Source organism: Bufo gargarizans, chromosome 9 (assembly GCF_014858855.1).
Source record: "Bufo gargarizans isolate SCDJY-AF-19 chromosome 9, ASM1485885v1, whole genome shotgun sequence".
In the NCBI taxonomy this organism is placed as follows: domain Eukaryota; kingdom Metazoa; phylum Chordata; class Amphibia; order Anura; family Bufonidae; genus Bufo; species Bufo gargarizans.
In genome coordinates, this window is record NC_058088.1 from 103,053,917 (window position 1) to 103,076,814 (window position 22,898).

Here is a 22,898-nt window from a genome sequence, read left to right on the forward strand (position 1 = left end):
TATGACTTCCCTACACGTCCTGTAATTGCACTGGATCATGATTTTCATATGATGAAATACTATTAAAACGTAACTTAACGGTAAAGAAAAAAACTGTGTGCTGCAATTTTTTACTCTTTGATTAGGACTCTCTAGTCCTTGCTGGCACCAGCGACACCGTGTGCGGTACTCCATATTCAACAGACATATATTTAGGTGGTCTGCACTCTGTTTATGGGGTGGGGGCTGGTGTGAGGTTTGTATATAGTGTGTGTCTGGTGTCTGGATAAAGGGCTAGGTCTATATATTTTATTTAGGTGGTCTGGCGTGTGGTCTGCATCTGCTTAGGGGGTCTGGTATGTGGTCTATTCATTTTGGGGTGAGCGTGCTGATGAGGCTGTTCCTATGTACCATATGAGATTGAAATGCCGTAGTTTAGAGGTGTGTCCTGTATAAATGGACATGAAGGAAAAATGTAGCATTCATTTCCATTGTTCCCTTCTCAAACTTTGGCTAGTATTAGTCACACTAGTGACCTCAGGGGTCAGAATACTTCATGATGTGGGGTTTACTCTTTTAACACCATTTCACCCTGTCATTCGGATAGTATGGTCACAGTATGTGATTTGTTATGTGCTTATCCAACTACAAGTCCCAGCATGAGAACTGTAGTCCCAGCTGCAGACCACTGCAGCAGACTGTATAACTTTCCTTTTGAATACTGCCCTCTGCTGGTTCACCGGGGCAGTGCACCTTTTATGCATCAGCCACAGCCGTGCTTGGCGTCTCCATAGCAACAGACTCTACGCTCTCCTCAGCATCCCTTCCGCCCGCACTCCTCAGCTTCCGCCCTGATTACCTCACATCCGGCAGGCTTTGTAGCTGCGAGGAGTGAGTTATCGGCGTGGTCGGAGGGCCACCGTGTGCCGTACCCCGGATGTGATACATTCACCTTTCACCCTGACATTCCCATTTGCCATCGGTCCCTGGAAGGCATCAGCATGTTTAAAAAGTGAGTGTATTAGAAGGGTGTATGAGGCGGTGCACGGCGCGAGGCAGGGCTAGTCCGCGGCCATGCCGGTGGTGACAGGAGTCATAGCCGAATATATGGTTCAAGCCGTCACCATTTTCAAGATCTGTGTTTGCAGTCTGTGAATGAAAACACCCACCATTCATAAGAGTCATCTGGACAGGACGGATCGGAGATTTTGTGTTGCTGATTGATTTTGCTCAGATTTCCTAATTTGGATTCAATTGCAGCAAACACTCAGCTCTGCATGGTGTTTAGAGGGGATCCCACCCCAGGAAACCCCTCCATGAGCCAGCTGCTTTGTCAGGTCACCTGGCCGGGGGTGCCCGGAGCTGGACCCATGGGGACCCCCCATCTGGAACATTGGTGGCAGATTGCTAGGATATGCCATCACTGTCCGATAGGAACGGGTCTCACTGATGTAACCTGCATCTATCTCCAGAACAGGCCCCCAAAATGAACACAGCGTAGCTGCGCATGCGCAGACACCTTCTTCTCACCGCTATGCGAGTTCAGAAAATAACCAAGTACTGGCTCATAGCAATGTATGGAGAGGTGGCTGCGCTTGCACAGTGTGCTCTCCATTCACCGCTCGCTATGGGACTTCCACACAAAGACGAGCTCGCTTACTCAGCTTTTATCATAACTCCCATAGCAATGAATGGAGAGCACGTCGCACATGCACTGTGTGCTATCCTTCACTTCAGGGGCCCCATTATCTAGATAGGAGCAGGATCCAGAGGTTCGATTCGTACCTGTATCCTTGCGATTTGCAATCAATGTCCCAAATAGGCAAGTCCCCTTTAAAGGGCTTTTTTGAGATCCAATGAGCCTCACAAACTGACCTTAAAGGGTTTAGCCCATCTTTGACAATGGGGGGCATATCGCTAGGATATGCCCCCATTGTCTGATAGGTGCGGGTCCTACCTCTGGGCCCGCACCTACAAGGAGAACGGAGCGGAGAAACTTGAGGAGGGCGCACTGTGCATGCGCAGCCGCCCTCCATTCATTTCTATGGAGCTGCCGAAAATAGCCAGGCGCTGGCTCGGCTATTTCCGTTGGCCCCTTAGAAATGAATCGGAGCGGTGGCCGTGCATGCGCGGTGTGCTCCCATTCACTTCAATGGGAGACGCGGGAGCTGCGCCTGGTGGTGGACGAACCCTGGGAAATCCGTGGTCCTCCAGCCACAACTCTCCCTGGCTCTGTTCTCCTTGTAGGTGCAGGACCCGCACCTATCAGACAATGGGGGCATATCCTAGCGATATGCCCCATTGTCTAAGATGGGATAACCCTTAAATGTTAATATATTTACCGTCTCAAATTTGGATCCTGTGACGCGCCTCTTGTAAAAATCAGCGTCTCTACCCCCGACAGTGCCACCATCTCCCCCTCCTAGTCATAAGTCTGCAGCGCCAGTCAAATAAAATACTTACCTCTCCTGTAGGGGTGCTGCCGACACTCCAGAGATCTTCTATCTTCTTCTTCACGCACTGTCCTCCTGACGTCACAACGCGCCACGCCATAGTACGCGCTTACGTGCACTGGATGTGTCAGGATCCAGTGCAGCGCGGTGCAGGCCGGCGGGTGACCACGGAGCAGTGAGTAATGGCAAGCGCTTCGCTCACACTTTGTGGTCACATGACACAAACGAATCCTCGATGCAAAAAATTTGCATTGAGGATTTTTTGTGTTGAGTTACTTGAGTAATCGTGTCAGCCCTAATGGGGTTTCACGCATACGTCAAAGAAATCCAGCAGAGAATAGCCTGCCGGAGTTCTCTGGATCTAGCATGGCCGGATAGTGCTTTGTTTCCGCCAGACCCCACTGACTATATGAAGTAAGGATTAAACCGGACAAAAAAAAGTTGCATGTAGCAGTTTTTGTCCGGCCGAATCCCATCTAATATGCCGGGGACTGTCTCGCATCCTCGCCACATCCCATTATAGTCCATGGGGTCTCGCGGGCACGCCGCACTGGCTCCAGAGAACTCCAGCAGACTATTCTCTGCCAGATTTCCTTGATGCATATTTGACAGTACTCTTACCCAGAACATTTCTCCATCTGTGTCCCGACTAGGTGGCATGGTGTCACATTGAATTGTGTCCTGATCCATTAACTCTCCTAAGTGCCACTTCCCAGATAACATTTGCTTTTTCTTGCAGATTTGATGAAAAGGAAAATGTATCCAACTGCATTCAGCTAAAGACATCGGTAATAAAGGGCATAAAAAATCAGCTGAATGACCAGTTCCCTGGGATTGACCAATGGCTTAATCAGATAATGCCAAAAAAGGACCCCGTGAAAATCGTGCGATGGTGAGTTTGTAAAAAGAACAAATAGGCACGTACTTACCTTTCAGCTCAGTGGATGACTTAGTTTCCAGTGATCACATCATGTGCCCATCATCATCACTGCCAAGTATACCCATTCACACGACCATATTTTTCAGATAGTATGCAGCCCCATTCATTTCAATAGGCCCACAAAAATGTGAACAAAAAAAAACACTATGCTGTCCGCATCCGTATGTCTGTTCTGTAGCCCCTCAAAAAAGATAGAACATGGCCTATTATTGTCTGTTTTGTGGAGAAAGGCATTGTTACAACGGATCCGCAAAAAAACAAATGCAATACAGATGTCACACGGATGCCCTCCGCAAAATACTTATGGTCGCGTGAATGCACCCTAAGGGCTGATGCACACAAATGTATTTTTTTTTCCCGTGTCCGTTCAGTTTCTTTTTCCGTTGTCCAGGGATTTTTAATAGCGGTGTCCAGTCAGCTGGTCTGTGTAGCTCTGTCAGCAGAAGTCAGCGTCGGAGCTACACAGGACCAGTAACATTGCAGCATCGGGAGCTCGCTACTACTGCACTATTCCCAATAAAGTCAATGAAAGCAGCGCTGTAGTAACGAGCTCCCACCACTAGGTGCTGTGCAGCACTGGCTTCTGTCGACAGAGCTACACAGACCAGCTAATCTACCCGCCGATCAGCCAATAATGGCCTATCCTGAGGAGAGAACATCACTTAAAGGGCTTCTGTCAGCCCACTTAACCCTTTTTTTTTTTCCCGGTTAATATTAATCCCTACACTGCAAGCTCCCTGTACATATGCTAAATATTAATTTTCATTCAGTAGATATTGTTAAAAATCAAGTTTTATCATATGTAAATTACCTTGCTACCAGCAAGTAGGGCGGCTACTTGCTGGTAGCAGCCGCATCCTCCTCTCATCATGACGCCCCCTCCGCCGTTTGATTGACAGGGCCAGGGAACGGGTTCGTTCTCTGCTGGCCCTGTTCGAATTCAAAATATCGCGCCTGCGCCGTACCTTTCTTTAATCGGTGCAGGCGCACTGAGAGGCGGCCTCTCTCCCGGCCGCTCCATCCTCAATGCGCCTGCGCCGATGACGTCACATCTACACCCGGCGCAGGCGCATTGAGGATGGAGCGGCCGGGAGAGAGGCCGCCTCTCAGTGCGCCTGCACCGATTAAAGAAAGGTACGGCGCAGGCGCGATATTTTGAATTCGAACAGGGCCAGCAGAGAACGAACCTGTTCCCTGGCCCTGTCAATCAAACGGCGGAGGGGGCGTCATGATGAGAGGAGGATGCGGCTGCTACCAGCAAGTAGCCGCCCTACTTGCTGGTAGCAAGGTAATTTACATATGATAAAACTTGATTTTTAACAATATCTACTGAACGAAAATTAATATTTAGCATATGTACAGGGAGCTTGCAGTGTAGGGATTAATATTAACGGAAAAAAAAAAAAGGGTTTAGTGGGCTGACAGAAGCCCTATAAAGGGATGATCCCATCTCACACAATGTCCCATCTCCACTATTTATGGAAGTCCCATAGAGGTGAATGGAGAGGTGGCCACGCTTGTGCAGTGAGCCCTCTTTTACTTCCCTGGGAGTTCTGTAAATAGCAGAGCGCACTAGCTTGGCTCTTTTTGGAACTCCCATAGAAAATGGAGAGCATACTGCGCACTCTCCTTCACTTTGGGAGCCCCCTAAGCGATATACTGCCAGTGTGTGAAAAAGGACAGCTCTTTTTACAAAACCATGGACAACCCTTTTAATTGAGTTTAAAAAGAGTCAAGTCTGTTGGACTTGCCTTTAATGATCACAGCGGTATGGTAGATGAGGCACAAAAGACCATGACATGCATTTCGGTGTTGATGGCTTCATCAAGAGTGCAAGTGACATTTTAGCCCAGGTTTTTTTTCCGTTTTTTATTTAGTATTAATAATTTGTTTTCTTATAGTATTACACCTTAACGGAGCGATGTGGGAACATGGCGCCCGCTTGCACGTCTCCTGTGGCTAATTACCGTGACCGGCAATAATGCCGATTGCGGTAATTAAAGGCTTTAGATGCTGTGATCAAGTGAGATCACTGCATCTAATTGCGCAGAAAGACAGCCAATTAGGGCATCGGTAGTTGCGCTGAACACTATGAGCCTCGCTGACGAGTGTTCATGCTGCAATTCTTATTTTGGCCACCAGATGGCAGGCCAGGATACGAAATGAGCAATGTTCTATCCAAACCCTATTTTAAAAATCCCTGATAGTACAAAATTAAAATTAAAAAACATAATTTATAGGCTCATATGTGAGGTTTAAAATTATCACAAAAGATAAAAAAAAAGTTAAATATATAAAAAATATAAATTTAAATCACCCCCTTATGTATTTATTAAAAAATAATTACCTAAATAACAATAAATATAAACATCATGGGCATCACCGCGACTGAAAACGCCCATGCTATTAAAATTAGAATTTTTTTTCCAATACAGCAAATGGCGTAACAGAAAAAAGGGTCAAAATGGCCGATTTCCCATTTTTTTTTTTATTGCTTCTCTTACCCCCAAAAAAGTTATAAAATGTGATCAAAAAGTCATGCACACTCCAAAATGGTATCGATAAAAACTGCCCATATACGGATTGCAAATGCGCTCGTGTGAAAGAGGCCTTAGGCTACTTTAACACTTGCACTTTCCCTTTCCGCTATTGAGATCTATCATAGGATCTCAATATCAGGGGAAAAAGCTTCCGTTTTGTCCCTATTCATTGTCAATAGGGACAAAACTGAACGAAATGGAATGCACCAGAATGCATTGCGTCCCCATCGCGGACAGAATAACTCTGCAAGCAGCATTTTTCTGTCCACGATATGGTGCGGAGCAAGACGGATACGTCCGTGCACAGAATGTAAGTCAATTGGGACGGATCTGTTTTCTCTGACACAATAGAAAACTGATCCGTCCCCCATTTACTTTCAATAGAGGCTACTTTTACACTAGCGTTAATATTTTCCGGTATTGAGATCCGTCATAGGGGCTCAATACTGGGGAAAAAAAAACGCTTCAGTTTTATCCCCATTCATTGTCAATGGGGACAAAACGTAAGTGAACGGAGCGCTCCAAAATGCATTCTGTTCTCATACCGGAGAGCAAACCGCAGCATGTTGTAGTTTGCTTTCTGTCCTGGGATGCGGAGCAAGACGGATCCGTCATGACCCACAATGCAAGTCAATGGGGACGGATCCGTTTAACTCTGACACAATAGAAATCAGATCCATCCCCCATTAATTTTCAATGGAGTTCATGATGGATCCGTCTTGGGTGTGCTAAAGATAATACAACCGGATCCATTCACAACGGATGCAGATGGTTGTATTATCAGTAACGGAAGCGGTTTTGCTAAAGCCTGCCGGATCCAGTAAAAACGCTAGTGTGAAAGTAGCCTAAGCAGCGTCCTACATATGACGGGAGCCAGGTAATACTTCATTTCTGGCTGCCAGCTCCCATATTAACAGGACTGCCTGTTATAGAAAAATCTAGTAGTGCAGGAGCTGGCACCTAAAAAGTGAATTTACATCCATAGTCAGCGTTGGATTTACACTGTTTGAATGGATTTTACTGACCGTAAATCTGATTTCCATAGTCAACTTGACAATTGTTTTCCCCCCAGCCATGAACACATTGAAATATTAACAGTAAATGGCGAGCTGCTCTTCTTCAGACAAAGGGAGGGTCCGTTTTATCCGACACTGAGGCTGCTTCACAAATGTAAGTTGTCAGCATCAGCTTTTCAGCTGTTCCGTCGGTGGCCTGTGCACGCCGCTGCCCCCACTATTTCAGGCGAGCACGGGCGCCTCTCCACTCATCCTGTCATATTTCCAGTGCTCCAGCAGTGGGTCCAGGTGTCTGTGTCCTGTATGTCTACTGAAGATACACTTCTTGACTGACACCTCGATCTGCAGTACTGCAAGGGTTAACCCTCCTTTGGTTCTGTGTGCAGCTGCTTCTAATGTGTTAATCATCTTTGCTATATGTGCTGTGCTATTTTTCTCAGGGTGCCTTCACACGCTGCTGAATTTTCTGTTTGAAATCGGTGAATGAGGTGGTGAACACACAGATTTTTGCAAGCTCCAATCAGTTGAACGGAACTGATTTTTTAATCACGGAAAATTCTGCAACAAAATCTGCAGCATGTGAAGGCACCCTCACTCACTGGTTTACTAGATTGCTAGATACTGAAAAGGTGCTATAAACTGCATGCCTGCCCATGTACTGACTTCTGCCTGATTACCGGATTCTGACCAGTGTCTGATCACAGTACTGACCCTGTGCTGCCTGCCATGCCCTTTAGACTGCTTTTCAGACTTGCACGAACTCTGATCTCAGCCTGTTACTTTTTTGAGTTTTGCCTGATCCCTCGATGCTTTGCCACGGTGCCTCTGACCTCCATGGGTCAGCTGTCAACCACACCAGGACGTCCAGGAGGTAGTGGCCTGGTGGCTTCCCTGCAGCAAAGTCCAGATCTCTGTCTATGGATTAAACAGTGAATAGCAGCGGACCACAAGGATAACACCCTTTAACTTATCTGAAAGTCAAACCAATCGGTTGACACAGTGGTTCCAGACCCACCGATTGTTACATCAGCATGGTCTCAACATATCACCCTTTACTCATATTTCAGGAAAAAAAGGTTTATGAGAGAATTAACATAATCATGGGATGGATTTTAGTGAAATCCAAGTTAGGCTACTTTCACACTTGCGGAAGAGTGATCCGGCAAGCAGTTCTGTCGCCGGCAGAGTGATCTGGCAAAACGCATGCAAACTGATTGCATTTTAGGACTGATCAGGATCCTGATCCGTCTTAAAAATGCATTGCAAGAACGGAGCCGTCTGTTCGTTTGTCATATGGACAAACTGATCCGTTTAGATTATTTTTTTTTTCACATTTTTACCGGTCTGCGCATGCGCAGACCGGAAGGACGGATCCGGCATTCCAGTATTTTGAATGCCGGATCCGGCACTAATACATTCCTATGGGAAAAAATGCCGGATCGGCATTCAGGCAAGTCTTTAGTTTTTTTGGACCGGAGAGAAAACTGTAGCATGCTGCGGTTTTATCTTTTGCCTGATCAGTCAAAACGACTGAACTGAAGACATCCTGATGCATCCTGAACGGATTGCTCTTGATTCAGAATGCATGAGGATATGACGGATCAGTTCTTTTCAGGTATTGAGCCCCTGTGACGGAACTCTATGCCGGAAAAGAATAACGCTAGTGTGAAAGTACCCTAAGGAGGTAGAAGACTTTTATAGTACTACACCTGGACACACACACATTTACCTACTATACAGGAAGGAACTGTTCTTTATAGGCCTGGTTCTCATTTAGGCATTTTGGAACAGATTTCTGAACGTAAAGATGTCCCATTACAACTACGTATCCCCTATGCACAGAGGATACGTTTGGAAGCTGAAAAAAATAATAATGGTGTAAAAGTGGAATTTTTTTATTTTTATTGTCTATTGTTTTATGAGGTGCACAGAGAGCTGCAAGGGCCAGTTTACTTTGGGTTTATCTTTTTCTAGATCCTTTTATCCTTCCACATCAGCAAGTTGATAAAGGCGCAATAAAATTTGTCCTGAGTGGTGCGAATATCATGTGCCCTGGTTTAACCTCTCCTGGAGCGAAGCTTTACCCAGCAGCCGCTGACAAGGTGGTCGTATCCTTTCACCAGAAGACTATGATGACAGGTTGGGATGCAGGGAGGGGGGACAGTGTGGTCATTGTGCTAGTGGTGATCTACTCTAAGGGTGACATGGTGAAGAGAGTACTGATCAGACAAGAAGTGGAGAAAAGCAGGAACCCGATTGGCGAGGGGAGTATTGCCTTTTTTTTTTAGAACAATTTTACACCACTAGCAACACCTTTAGCTTTCTGCAGTGATTGCTGCAGCCAGATCTGTATCATTTAAATATACCTCTCCTTGATATGTAAAGGGGTTGTCTCTTCTGAGACATCGGGGACATATCACTAGGAGAGGTGCGGGTCCCACCTATCTCTTAAACGGGACCTTGAAAGTGAAGGAGAGCGCATCTAGCATGAGTGGCGTGCTCTCCATTTATTTCTATGGGACTTCAGAAAAAACCTGAGCGAGCACACTTGGCTATTTTCAGACGTCCGGTAAGAACTTCGCAAACGTAGCCACCGCTCCACTTACTTCTATGAGACTGACAGAAATAGCGGAGCCATATATAGGAGTTCTGAAGAAGGCTGAGCGCTGGCTTGGCTATTTCTGGCTATTTTCTGCTCTCCATTCATTTTATAAGACTTCCAAATATAGCCAAGCGCTCGCTCAGGTTTTTTTTCTGAACTCCCACAGAAATTAACGGAGAGCGTGTCACTCATGCACAATGTGCTCTCCTTCACTTTCGAGGGCCGTTTTAGAGATAGGTGGGGCCTGCACCGATCTGACTTTGATCCTAGCGATATGCCATCAAAGTCCTAAATAAAACAAGCCTTATAGCGCACTGCTTCAGCAGAACTGTGCTCCAGCTACAATAATAATACATGAGAGGCTATGGACAGCTGTGATATCACCGCTAAGACTATGACCCGTCAGAGGGTAAGGTTTACTACAGGCAGTAAATATACTTTAGGCATTTCACAGACTACCACCCAGATTAAAACGTAGCCTTTAATAAATATGCATTAAAAACGAACCCCCCATCAAATAAAAGGGGGAAAAAAAGATGATAAACAAATGCAAAATATTAAATTCAACAATAGAGATTAGGGCACTTTTGTAGGTGTAGGTCACTAGATGGAGACTTTCCCTAATACTGACCCTATGCTGTAGGCCCTTCCTACAGAACGGAATGGCCGCCCCGATAGGAGTGATCCCGTATTCAGGAACCTCCTATGTTGCCATTGTGGAGGAATGTAAAATTACCGGAACTAGATTCACTTCCCGATTTTTGAGTTTTATTCAAAACATAGAATTAAATATTTGACCTAGTTGTTCTCTGAAGGAGCTTTTAAAACCTTTCCTGAGTTAAAGGAGGAGTTCGCCCTACCAAGGAATAGCCTTTTTAGATATTTTCATTTGAGACATGCCTGTGCAGAGCAATTTGGTAGTGGTAGGATCAAGATAGAATATGGATCAGTGCTCCAGACAAAAAAAAATACCTAGTAGGCATTGGTTCCTGAACGGAAAAATTTAGGAGCCAAATCAAATTTTTAGTTGCCAAATCGAAACCGAATAAAAATTTTGGTATCGTGACAACGCTACGCCGATCAGATCGGCGTAGGGTTGTTTTGATACCAAAATTTTGATTCGCTTTCGTCACCATAAAAAAGTATTGCGATACTCAATACCGCGCAAAAAAAAAGCGCGTGCATTTTGCATTTTATGAAACATTCGGCCCATAATAGAACAGTCCTATCCTATTTTTTGGGGTGACAAGGTGACAAAAAAATGGCGAATGCTCACCGCATAGGAGATATTTTTTAATAATTTAATAGTTTGGACAGCGCTATGTAATATGTTTATTTATTATTGTTTATATATTTTATATGTAAAATTGGGAAAGGAGGCATTTAAGGCCTCTTTCACACTTGCGTTGTCCGGATCCGGCGTGTACTCCACTTGCCGGAATTACACGCCGGATCCGGAAAAACACAAGTGTACTGAAAGCATTTGAAGACGGATCCGTCTTCAAAATGCTTTCAGTGTTACTATGGCAGCCAGGACGCTATTAAAGTCCTGGTTGCCATAGTAGGAGCGGGGAAGCGGCATACTTACCATCCGTGCGGCTCCCGGGGCGCTCCAGAGTGACGTCAGAGCGCCCCATGCGCATGGATGACGTGCCATGCGATCACGTCATCCATGTGCGTGAGGCGCCCTGACGTCACTCTGGAGCGTCCCGGGAGCCGCACGGACGGTAAGTATGCTGCTCCCCCGCTCCCCACTACACTTTACCATGGCTGCCAGGACTTTAGCGTCCCGGCAGCCATGGTAACCATTCAGAAAAAACTAAACGTCGGATCCGGCAATGCGCCGAAACGACGTTTAGCTTAAGGCCGGATCCGGATCAATGCCTTTCAATGGGCATTAATTCCGGATTCGGCCTTGCGGCAAGTCTTCAGGATTTTTGGCTGGAGCAAAAAGCGCAGCATGCTGCAGTATTTTCTCCGGCCAAAAAACGTTCCGGTCCCGAACTGAAGACATCCTGATGCATCCTGAACGGATTTCACTCCATTCAGAATGCATTAGGATAAAACTGATCAGGATTCTTCCGGCATAGAGCCCCGACGACGGAACTCTATGCCGGAAGAAAAGAACGCAGGTGTGAAAAACCCCCTAAACTTAATATTTTAGGGTACTTTCACACTAGCGTTTTTCTTTTCCGGCATAGAGTTCCGTCACAGGGGCTCTATACCAGAAAAGTACTGATCAGGCATATCCCCATGCATTCTGAATGGAGAGTAATCCGCTCAGGATGCATCAGGATGTCTTCATTTCAGTCATTTTGACTGATCAGGCAAAAGATAAAACCGCAGCATGCTACGGTTTTATCTCCGGCGAAAAAAAACTGAAGATTTGCCTGAATGCCGGATCTGGTATTTTTCCCCATAGGAGTGTATTAGTGCCGGATCTGGCATTCAAAATACCGGAATGCACCCGCGCTAAATTCGGACCCATTCACTTCTATGGGGCTATGCACATGAGCGGTGATTTTCACACATCACTTGTGCGTTGCAAGAAAATCACAGCATGCTCTATGTTGTGCGTTTTTCACGCGACGCAGGCCCCATAGAAGTTAATGGGGCTGCGTAAAAAAATTGCAAGCAAGTGCGGATGCGGTGTGATTTTCACGCATGGTTGCTAGGATGAAAGTCTATTCACTGTATTATTTTCCCTTATAACATGGTTATAAGGGAAAATAATAGCATTCTTTAATACAGAATGCATAGTAGGTCAATATAATAAACATTGGTGGCGCAGTGCGCCCCCCCCCCCCCAGTATAATAAACATTGGTGGCGCAGTGCGCCCCCCCCAATATAATAAACATTGGTGGCGCAGTGGGTTAAAAAATAAAAAAATAATTAACTCACCTCCTCCAATTGATTGTCTCCTGTTCTTTCTTCAGGACCTGTTAAAGGACCTGTGGTGACATCACTGTGCTCATCACATGATCCATCACCATGGTAATGGACCATGTGATGAGCTCAGTGATGTCACCACTTGTCCTGAAGAAAGAACAGGAGACCGGCATCTACGCGATCAACTGGAGGAGGTGAGTTAATTTTTGTATTATTTTTTAACCCTCATTGGCACTTCCCACTGAGCCACCAATGTTTCTTATACTGGGGTGTTTGGTGGCACAGTGCGGGTGCCGGAATCAAATAGCCAGCACCCGACCTCTATGTCAGGGAGCTGCGATCAGCGGCAGTTAACCCCTCAGATACCGCACCTGAAGGGTTAACTCAACTGCCGCTGATCGCAGCTCCCTGTCATAGAGGTCGAGTGCCGGTGTTTGATTCCAGCACCCACCTCCTGTATTTGTATTACAGGTCAGTTATCTTTATTGGTGGCGCAGTGGCCACAGCCCCTCCCCTCCTCCTCCCGTCTCTCTTCTTATTGGGGGCGGAAGCAGCACAGGGGGGAGGGAGAGACGACTCCTCCACTGCGCTGCTGAGAATTCTGGAGTCTGACTCACGGTTCTTTTAACTCAAAGAATCGAATGAGTCACTAACTAAGTCGGATCTTTAGATTCTTTTAACCTGAGACTCATTCAATTCTTTCTTAGACTCCCTGCACTTGTGTCAGTGACTCAGAGCTGCTAGTGCTTGCCTTGCCTCAGCTCTGATTGGTTGGTGGGAGGGGAGGGGTTGGCAGAAGCAGCTTCCACTCTAGGATCAGATTACACTCCTCCCTGTACTGTCAGTGACTCAGACTCAGAGCTGCTAGTGCTTGCCTTGCCTCAGCTCTGATTGGTTGGTGGGCGGGGAGGGGCTGGCAGAAGCAGCTTCCACTCTAGGATCAGATTACACTCCTCCCGAGTCCCTTCCCTCCCTGCTGCCAGCGGCTCACTCTCTATGTGTGCTGTGACGGAGCTGACTCAGACTGAGAAGAACATCGGCGGCGGGGCAGAGAACTATCAGCTCCTGTGCCCTGCAGAGCTGCGGCGGCGGGTCTTGTCGCAAATGGCGACAAAACTAAAAAGTCTTGTCGCCATTTGTAAATTCTTAGTCGCATTGGTGACCATTTTGGTCGCCATCTGGAGCCCTGAGAGAGTGAATAAATTGCTAGACACACAAATCTATGTAAACCAGTATCCTCCTTCTACTCGGTACTCATGTCCCAATTGGCCTCTCCGCTGACCAAAGCATTGGCAGAGTGGCAGAAGGATATCCCTATACTAGAAGACATGAGAGAGCTCACGTATAACTGGAGGAGGTCAGTCATAAGTGCTAGGGATCAGTTGATACAGGTGAAGTGGTTGACTCCAGTCAGGCTGGAACGAATGCGCCAACTTTATAGTTCTGTATATTCTACATGTAATAGAGCGACTGGCAGTCTAATGGACATGACCTGGGAATGTCCGAAAATTGCGGAATTCTGGTTAGCAGTTCATGAGTTTTTGAACTTGAAACTGGGATTGCCGGCGGTATGCTCCCCTGAAAATAGTCTGTTAGGACTTGTGGATGATCTGTTGCAAACCAAATACTCAAAAAAAAAAAAAAACTATATCAACTTCTAATGTTCTATGCTAGGAAGTCTATCCTATTGAATTGGAAGCCCCGAAAGCCCCCTCAATCCAACATTGGGTGCAACTTATAGATGAAGCCTTACCAATGTATAAAATGACATATTTGGCTAGAAATAATCCTGAGAGATTTGACAAAATATGGGGACTGTAGTTGACTGCTAGAACGTCGGTGGTCTAAAGGAATGCGGGAGCCCGGCGGCGCTGCGGGGGGGGGGGGGGTGTATGAGAGAGTGAATAATAATAAAATGTATAAGATAATTATTATGAAGCAACAGTGAGAAAGGCAGCCCTGAGGGAATCGCACTGCCAGACTTGTATGACATCTGTTTAAGGTGCCAACATGTTTCACTGAATTGTGTGAATCGGGTTCTTTGAACTGTTCTAAATGTTTATTTCTTAAAATGACAAATAATTCTTTAGATTGCGACCAAGTTTTTATTGGCTGTAAGAACAACTGGTTCTTTGAGTTTTTTGTGTCCTTGACTTTTGCAATCAGGCAATAATGGCAGAGGGAAAACAGCACGCCTTGTGTGTCGGTGTCATGAAGATGTCTGCATACGATATGTAAGTATTTTTTATTTTTAGAAGACATTTGTCATTTTTACAGCTTTCCGAAAGATTCAGCAAACGCCAAAACAGTTAAATTCATACTTTATTGTAACGTTCGATCATATACGAATCTGCAGTCTCCCACTTCTTGAGGCTCACTGCTTCCTGGGAGGGTCATGACAACTGCTGCCCAGGCCCTGGGTTCTCAGTAAGACTTCAGGGCTGCTCGTCATGTGATCCCTCAAATGCCAATTGTGTGGGTATAAAAACTGTGCCAAAAACCATGCCAGAAGTCCGGGCACACAAACTCTGAACAAGGCATTATTCCTCCAAGAAGCTTGTGTAAAGTTAAAACTGGACCTTACTATTCCTCTAGTCCAGGGTTGGGGAGCCTTTTTGCTGCTGAGGGCCATTTGGAGATTTGTTAAATCAATCGCGGGACATACAAAATTCTCAACTTAAAAATTTGACTGCTATATTTGGTCAAACCTATAACTGACTTAGGCCTCTTTCACACTTGCGTTGTCCGGATCCGGCGTGTACTCCACTTGCCGGAATTACACGCCGGATCCGGAAAAACGCAAGTGTACTGAAAGCATTTGAAGACGGATCAGTCTTCAAAATGCTTTCAGTGTTACTATGGCACCCAGGACGCTATTAAAGTCCTGGTTGCCATAGTAGGAGCGGGGGAGCGGTATAATTACTATCCGTGTGGCTCCCGGGGCGCTCCAGAATGACGTCAGAGCGCCCCATGCGCATGGATGACGTGTTCCATGTGATCACGTGATCCATGCGCTTAGGGCGCCCTGACGTCACTCTGGAGCCCCCCGGGAGCCGCACGGACGGTAAGTATGCTGCTCCCGCACTCCCGCTACACTTTACCATGGCTGCCAGGACTTTAGCGTCCCGGCAGCCATGGTAACCACTCTAAAAAAGCTAAACGTCGGATCCGGCAATGCGCCAAAACGACGTTTAGCTTAACCCCTTAAGGACCGAGGACGTACCGGTACGCCCTATTTCCCGAGTCCTTAAGGACCGAGGACGTACCGGTACGTCCTGCCTTAAAATCTGCATTCCGGCGCCGCGGGGGTTAATCGGAACGGGACGCCGGCTGAAATCATTCAGCCGGCATCCCGTAACAATGCAGGGGGGGGGTCATTTGACCCCCCTGTGTCGGCGATCGCAGCAAACCGCAGGTCAATTCAGACCTGCGGTTTGCTGCGCTTTTTGCAGTTTCTGATCCCCGCGGTCCCTGACCGCGGGGATCAGAAACTTCAGAGTGCCTAAAATCAATATTGCGCACCCCCCCCTGCACCCCTGCATGATTTGATGGCGGCGGGTGGTGCAGGGGGGGTGTCGCAGGCGGTGGGGGCGTTGCGGGAGGCGGGCGGTGCGGCAGGCGGGATCGCGATCCCCCGCCCGCCTCCCATTGCATAATCGTTGGCGTCTAGTGGGTTATACCAGGGTGCCAGCACATTGCTGGCACCCTGGTATAAACGGCTGACATCGGTGATGCGATGTCAGCCGTTTAACCCTTTCCATGCAGCGGTCCGTACGGACCGCTGTATGGAAAAGGTTAACAGCGCAAGGAGCTCCCTCCCTTTCCGATCGGGGGGCTGCTGTGCCTTTGCAGCCCCCCGATGGGAGAGGGAGAGAGCCCCCAGAGAGCCCCCCGAAGCCCCGTCCTCACCCTTCCCCGTCTGCGAAGTTGTGACAGACGGGGAAGGTTCCCATGGCAACAGGACGCCTGCTCAGGCGTCCTGCTGTCCATGGTGCTGAACAGATCTGTGCTGAAAGCATAGATCTGTTCAGTGTAAGTAAAATACAGTGCAGAAACCTATATAGTTTCTGTACTGTATTTTACAGACATCAGACCCACTGGATCTTCAAGAACCAAGTGGGTCTGGGTCCAATTTTTTTTAAAAAAAGTGAAAAAAGTTAAGATAAAATAAAAAAACATTTATCACTGAATAAAAATAAAAATAAAAAAATACACTACACATATTAGGTATCGCCGCGTCCGTAACGACCTGATCTATAAAACGGTCATGTTACTTTCCCCGCACGGTGAACGCCATAAAAATAAAAAAATAAAAACTATGAGAAAATTGAAATTTTGCCCACCTTACTTCCCAAAAAAGGTAATAAAAGTGATCAAAAAAGTCGCATGTACGCCAAAATAGTACCAATAAAACCGTCATCTCATCCCGCAAAAAATGAGACCCTACTCAAGATAATCGCCCAAAAACTGAAAAAACTATGGCTCTTAGACTATGGAAACACTAAAACATGATTTTTTTTGTTTCAAAAATAAATAATTGTGTAAAACTTTTATAAATAAAAATAAAGTATACATATTAGGTATCGCCGCGTCCGTATCGACCGGCTCTATAAAATTATCACATGACCTAACCCCTCAGGTGAGCACCGTAAAAAAAAAAGAAAAAAAAAGTGTAAAAAAAGCAATTTTTTGCCATCTTACGTCACAAAAAGTGTAATAGCAAGCGATCAAAAAAGTCATATGCACCCCAAAATAGTGCCAATCAAACCGTCATCTCATCCCGCAAAAAATTAGACCCTACTCAAGATAATCGCCCAAAAACTGTAAAAACTATGGCTCTTAGACTATGGAGACACTAAACAATTTTTTGGTTTTAAAAATGAAGTTATTGTATAAAACTTACATAAATAAAAAAAATTGTATACATATTAGGTATCGCCGCGTCCGTGACAACCTGCTCTATAAAATTACCACATGATCTAACCTGTCAGATGAATGTTGTAAATACCAAAAAAAAAAAACGTGCCAAAAAAGCTATTTCTTGTTACCTTGCCGCACAAAAAGTGTAATATAGAGCAACCAAAAATCATATGTACCCTAAACTAGTACCAACAATACTGCCACCCTATTCCGTACTTTCTAAAATGGGGTCACTTTTTTGGAGTTTCTACTCTAGGGGTGCATCGGGGGGGCTTCAAATGGGACATGGTGTCAAAAAAACTGTCCAGCAAAATCTGCCTTCCAAAAACCGTATGGCATTCCTTTCCTTCTGTGCCCTGCCGTGTGCCCGTACAGCAGTTTACGACCACATATGGGGTGTTTCTGTAAACTACAGAATCAGGGCCATAAATAATGAGTTTTGTTTGGCTGTTAACCCTTGCTTTGTAACTGGAAAAAAAATATTAAAATGGAAAATCTGCCAAAAAAGTGAAATTTTGAAATTGTATCTCTATTTTCCATTAAATCTTGTGCAACACCTAAAGGGTTGACAAAGTTTGTAAAATCAGTTTTGAATACCTTGAGGGGTGTAGTTTCTTAGATGGGGTCACTTTTTTGGAGTTTCTACTCTAGGGGTGCATCAGGGGGGCTTCAAATGGGACATGGTGTCAAAAAAACTGTCCAGCAAAATCTGCCTTCCAAAAACCGTATGGCATTCCTTTCCTTCTGCGCCCTACTGTGTGCCCGTACAGCAATTTACGACCACATATGGGGTGTTTCTGTAAACTACAGAATCAGGGCCATAAATAATGAGTTTTGTTTGGCTGTTAACCCTTGCTTTGTAACTGGAAAAAAAATATTAAAATGGAAAATCTGCCAAAAAAGTGAAATTTTGAAATTGTATCTCTATTTTCCATTAAATCTTGTGCAACACCTAAAGGGTTGACAAAGTTTGTAAAATCAGTTTTGAATACCTTGAGGGGTGTAGTTTCTTAGATGGGGTCACTTTTTTGGAGTTTCTACTCTAGGGGTGCATCAGGGGGGCTTCAAATGGGACATGGTGTCAAAAAAACTGTCCAGCAAAATCTGCCTTCCAAAAACCGTATGGCATTCCTTTCCTTCTGTGCCCTACTGTGTGCCCGTACAGCAATTTATGACCACATATGGGGTGTTTCTGTAAACTACAGAATCAGGGCCATAAATAATGAGTTTTGTTTGGCTGTTAACCCTTGCTTTGTAACTGGAAAAAAAATATTAAAATGGAAAATCTGCCAAAAAAGTGAAATTTTGAAATTGTATCTCTATTTTCCATTAAATCTTGTGCAACACCTAAAGGGTTGACAAAGTTTGTAAAATCAGTTTTGAATACCTTGAGGGGTGTAGTTTCTTAGATGGGGTCACTTTTATGGAGTTTCTACTCTAGGGGTGCATCAGGGGGCTTCAAATGGGACATGGTGTCAAAAAAACTGTCCAGCAAAATCTGGCTTCCAAAAACCATACGGCGCACCTTTCACTCTACGCCCCGCTGTGTGGCCGTACAGTAGTTTACGGCCACATTTGGGGTGTTTCTGTAAACAGCAGAGTCAGGGCAATAAAGATACAGTCTTGTTTGGCTGTTAACCCTTGCTTTGTTAGTGGAAAAAATGGGTTAAAATGGAAAATTAGGCAAAAAAATGAAATTCTCAAATTTCATCCCAATTTGCCAATAACTCTTGTGCAACACCTAAAGGGTTAACGGAGTTTGTAAAATCAGTTTTGAATACCTTGAGGGGTGTAGTTTATAGAATGGGGTCATTTTTGGGCGGTTTCTATTATGTAAGCCTCGCAAAGTGACTTCAGAGCTGTAGTGGTCCCTAAAAATTGGGTTTTTGTAAATTTCTGAAAAATTTCAAGATTTGCTTCTAAACTTCTAAGCCTTGTAACATCCCCAAAAAATAAAATATCATTCCCAAAATAATTCAAACATGAAGTAGACATATGGGGAATGTTAAGTCATCACAATTTTTGGGGGTATTACTATGTATTACAGAAGTAGAGAAACTGAAACTTTGAAATTTGCTAATTTTTCTAAATTTTTGGTAAATTAGGTATTTTATTATGCAAAAAAATTAATTTTTTTGACTTTATTTTACCAGTGTCATGAAGTACAATATGTGACGAAAAAACAATCTCAGAATGGCCTGGATAAGTCAAAGTGTTTTAAAGTTATCAGCACTTAAAGTGACACTGGTCAGATTTGCAAAAAATGGCCTGGTCCTTAAGGTGAAAATGAGCCCGGTCCTTAAGGGGTTAAGGCCGGATCCGGATGAATGCCTTTCAATGGGCATTCATTCCAGATCCGGCCTTGCGGCAAGTCTTCAGTTTTTTGGGCCGCAACAAAAAGCGCAGCATTCTGCGGTACTTTCTCCGGCCAAAAAACGTTCCGTTCCGGAACTGAAGACATCCTGATGCATCCTGAACGGATTTCTCTCCATTCAGAATGCATTAGGATAATCCTGATCAGGATTCTTCCGGCATAGAGCCCCGACGACGGAACTCTATGCCGGAAGACAAGAACGCAAGTGTGAAAGGGCCCTTAGGGGTAAGTTACAGAAATTGTGCTTCAATAAAAAAAAAAAAATCTAGAGCACTGTATTTTTGCAGCACAAAATGGAGCTTGCACTATATATATTACATATAGTACAGGTGCCATTTTGACCACACATAGCAGTCTTATTTTTAAGTTCAGAATGTTACATATTTAGTTCTTTATTTGGCATTAATGGCAGCCAAGCTCATCCCAGGGGCCTCAGACCAGAACCTCATCAGACCCACCAGCCCAGCCTCAGATCATACTCTAATCAGACCCTCCCCAACCTCCATTAGCCTCAGATCAGACCCTCCCCAACCTCCATTAGCCTCAGATCATACATTTTTAAATGAATAAATAAACTTGCCTCTTCATCTCCGGGCGGCGCTGCCTCTTGGCAGATTCACTTACCCTTTCTGGTCGTCTTCCCGCCGCGCTGTACTGTGACCTGACAGAGCACAGTGTCGGGTCCTAGTGCCTGTCTACGTGCACTACGTCCTGCGCTGTATGTGTCAGGGCTGGAAGAAGACCAGGGCAGGCGAGTATAGCCAGTGCAGTTCTCACCTTCTGTGCTTCCATAATGGAGGCGGTCATTAGCATTTTCACAATATGTTCTTACCGTGGGTCGGTTGAAATGTATTGTCTCTTCACAAAAAAATAGTAATTTGTTCTGTAGCTCCAAAATGTAATCTCAAAATAATACAAAATGAAAGAGGTTTTCTGAGATTTTTATGATGATGACCTAAGACATCAATATCTGATCGGTGGGGATCCTCACTGATCAGCTGTTTGAGAAGGCAGCGGCGCTCGCAGTAGCTCCACAGCCTTCTCGCAGCTTCTCCTAGGCCAGTGACGACACGTTCATCAGTCACGTGGCCTAGGAGCAGCTCGGCTCCATAGAAGTGAACGGGACTGAGCTGCAATACTAAGCACTGCCACTATCCAAATGCTTGGTAAGCTGCGAGAGGGCTGGGATGCTCACAGGAGCTCTGCTGCCTTCTCAAACAGCTGATCAGCGGCGGTCCTGGGTGTCGGACCCCCACCGACCAGATACTGATGACCTATCCGGAGGATAGGTCTCTGAAAACTCTTTTAATATCAAAGAAATTGAAGCAGATAAGTAAGGTCTCATTCAGGTGAGCATATATTACTGTGTGCTGTCCGCCTCCGTACTTCCGTTCTGTGGCCCTGCAAAAAAAAATAAAAAATAATACAACATGTCCTATTCTTGTCTGCAATTGCGGACAAGAAAAGGCATTTCTATCATAGGTCTGGCCGTTACGTTCTGCAAAATGTGGAACACACACGGCCGGTGTCTGTGTTTTGCGGATCCGCAATTTGCAGACTAATATGGTCGTCTGAATGAGCTCTTCTTTGTTAAAAGAAGGATCTTCAGCGTCCTGCAGTACACACAGCGGGGCAGATTTTAATTTGCAGTCAGACTGACTTTTGTTCCAGTGGCTGATGCTGTATGATAACTTTCATGGGACATTTTTGTCTTTGCTTAAAAAACAGTTTTTATGCCAAAGTTTTGTTCCACTTTGCGTTGGGTGCGGATCCGTTTGGTATCTGCACAGACGGATCCACACCTATAATGCAAACGCTTGCATCCGTTCAGAATGGATCCGTTTGCATTACCATGAACAATTTTTTTTTTTTGTTCATGGTAATGCAAACAGATTCGTTTTGACTTACATTGAAAGTCAATGGGGGGCGGATCCGTTTTCAATTGCACCATATTGTGTCCGTGAAAATGGATCCGTCCCCATTGACTTACATTGTAGGTCAGGACGGATCCGTTTGGCTCTGCATCGTCAGGCGGACAGGTGTCCGCCTACAGAGCGGAATGGAGGCTGAACGGAGGCAAACTGATGCATTCTGAGCGGATCCTTATCCATTCAGAATACATTGGGGCTGAACTGATCCGTTTTGGGGCCGCTTGTGAGAGCCCTTAAACTGATCTCACAAGCGGACCCAGAAACGCCAGTGTGAAAGTAGCCTAATCCATGTCCTCTTGTATAGTGAGGTGTGAAAGTGGCTAAAATACTAAAGAGGGTTTTCTGAGCTCCGGGCACTGGTTAAGCCATCAGTATTAAATCTGCCCCCCGCTGATTAACTGTTGCCCGCAGCCCTCAAGCGCACAGCTCTAATCAAAGTAAGTGGCCATGCTGCATTACTGCCGCTCGGCGTAAATTCCCTTGAAATTCCGGAGGTTGCAGGGGACAACCGATCAGTGGGGGTGCTGGGTGTATGACCACCGCTCGTTGGCTATCATCAGGTATAATGCAGGCTTTAAGAGATGTGGCAGGAGAGCTGACACATTGAGCATTGTATTTGCCTGACTGTAACTCATGCGCAGCGTTGCACTTCAGTTGAGAAGACGTGTCAGCCCTTTGCTGTTTTCTAGGGGTGTGCCTCTTACAGCACACCCAGCAAGTCCGTCCAGGGACAGGACTGAAGTCACAAAGTCAATAATCCTTTTGTTTTTACAGTGAGAAGGTCAATAAAGGAATCGGCATAGAAAATATTCACTATCTGAACGACGGATTGTGGCACATGAAAACGTACAAGTGAAGCACTGTATTTTCACCGCCGGGCACTCAGATGTAACTTTTTATTTGTGTGGCTAAATATGATATTTGCAGTCTGTGCTGCTTAATAAAGAATTATGTAACAACGTCTGTTGTTTCTTCCTTTGGCTCTTAAAGGAGTTTATACATGTCCGCTGTCTTCCGGAGGCAGTGCCACTCCTGTCCGCAGATGGTATGTGGCCTTCCAATGAAGGCTCTCAGCTGTATTACCAGACAGAACCCATGGATAGGTATTGTTGCTGGAAATAAATAAAAAAAATTACAAAAACTGCCATATCATTTAGATCGCTGACACCCCTTTACACATGCATGCTCTGCTTAACCAAGCGTGCACGTGCTCTGAATAAGGAGAGCTGATGGCAGTGCATCCCCTTCGGCAT

General features: G+C 45.4%; 1 protein-coding gene across 1 annotated transcript; it reads left to right on the top strand.

Annotated features, from left to right (window-relative positions):
• The first annotated feature begins 843 nt into the window (after window positions 1-843).
• Window positions 844-22,606, top strand: MCTS1 (MCTS1 re-initiation and release factor). The gene is made up of 6 exons (XM_044306319.1): window positions 844-991; window positions 3,172-3,324; window positions 6,985-7,082; window positions 8,903-9,036; window positions 14,587-14,654; window positions 22,420-22,606. The coding sequence occupies exons 1-6, from the start codon at window positions 981-983 to the stop codon at window positions 22,499-22,501; spliced, it is 546 nt and encodes a 181-aa protein (XP_044162254.1). The 5' UTR covers window positions 844-980; the 3' UTR covers window positions 22,502-22,606.
• The last annotated feature ends 292 nt before the right edge of the window (window positions 22,607-22,898 follow it).

What these genes read in the sequence shown, in the direction of transcription:
- MCTS1 (XM_044306319.1), top strand. An exon ending in ACTGAGGCTGCTTCACAAAT is followed by an intron (nt 7,083 to 8,902) that starts GTAAGTTGTCAG and finishes ATCTTTTTCTAG; the next exon opens with ATCCTTTTATCCTTCCACAT. An exon ending in CAGCCGCTGACAAGGTGGTC is followed by an intron (nt 9,037 to 14,586) that starts GTATCCTTTCAC and finishes TTTTGCAATCAG; the next exon opens with GCAATAATGGCAGAGGGAAA.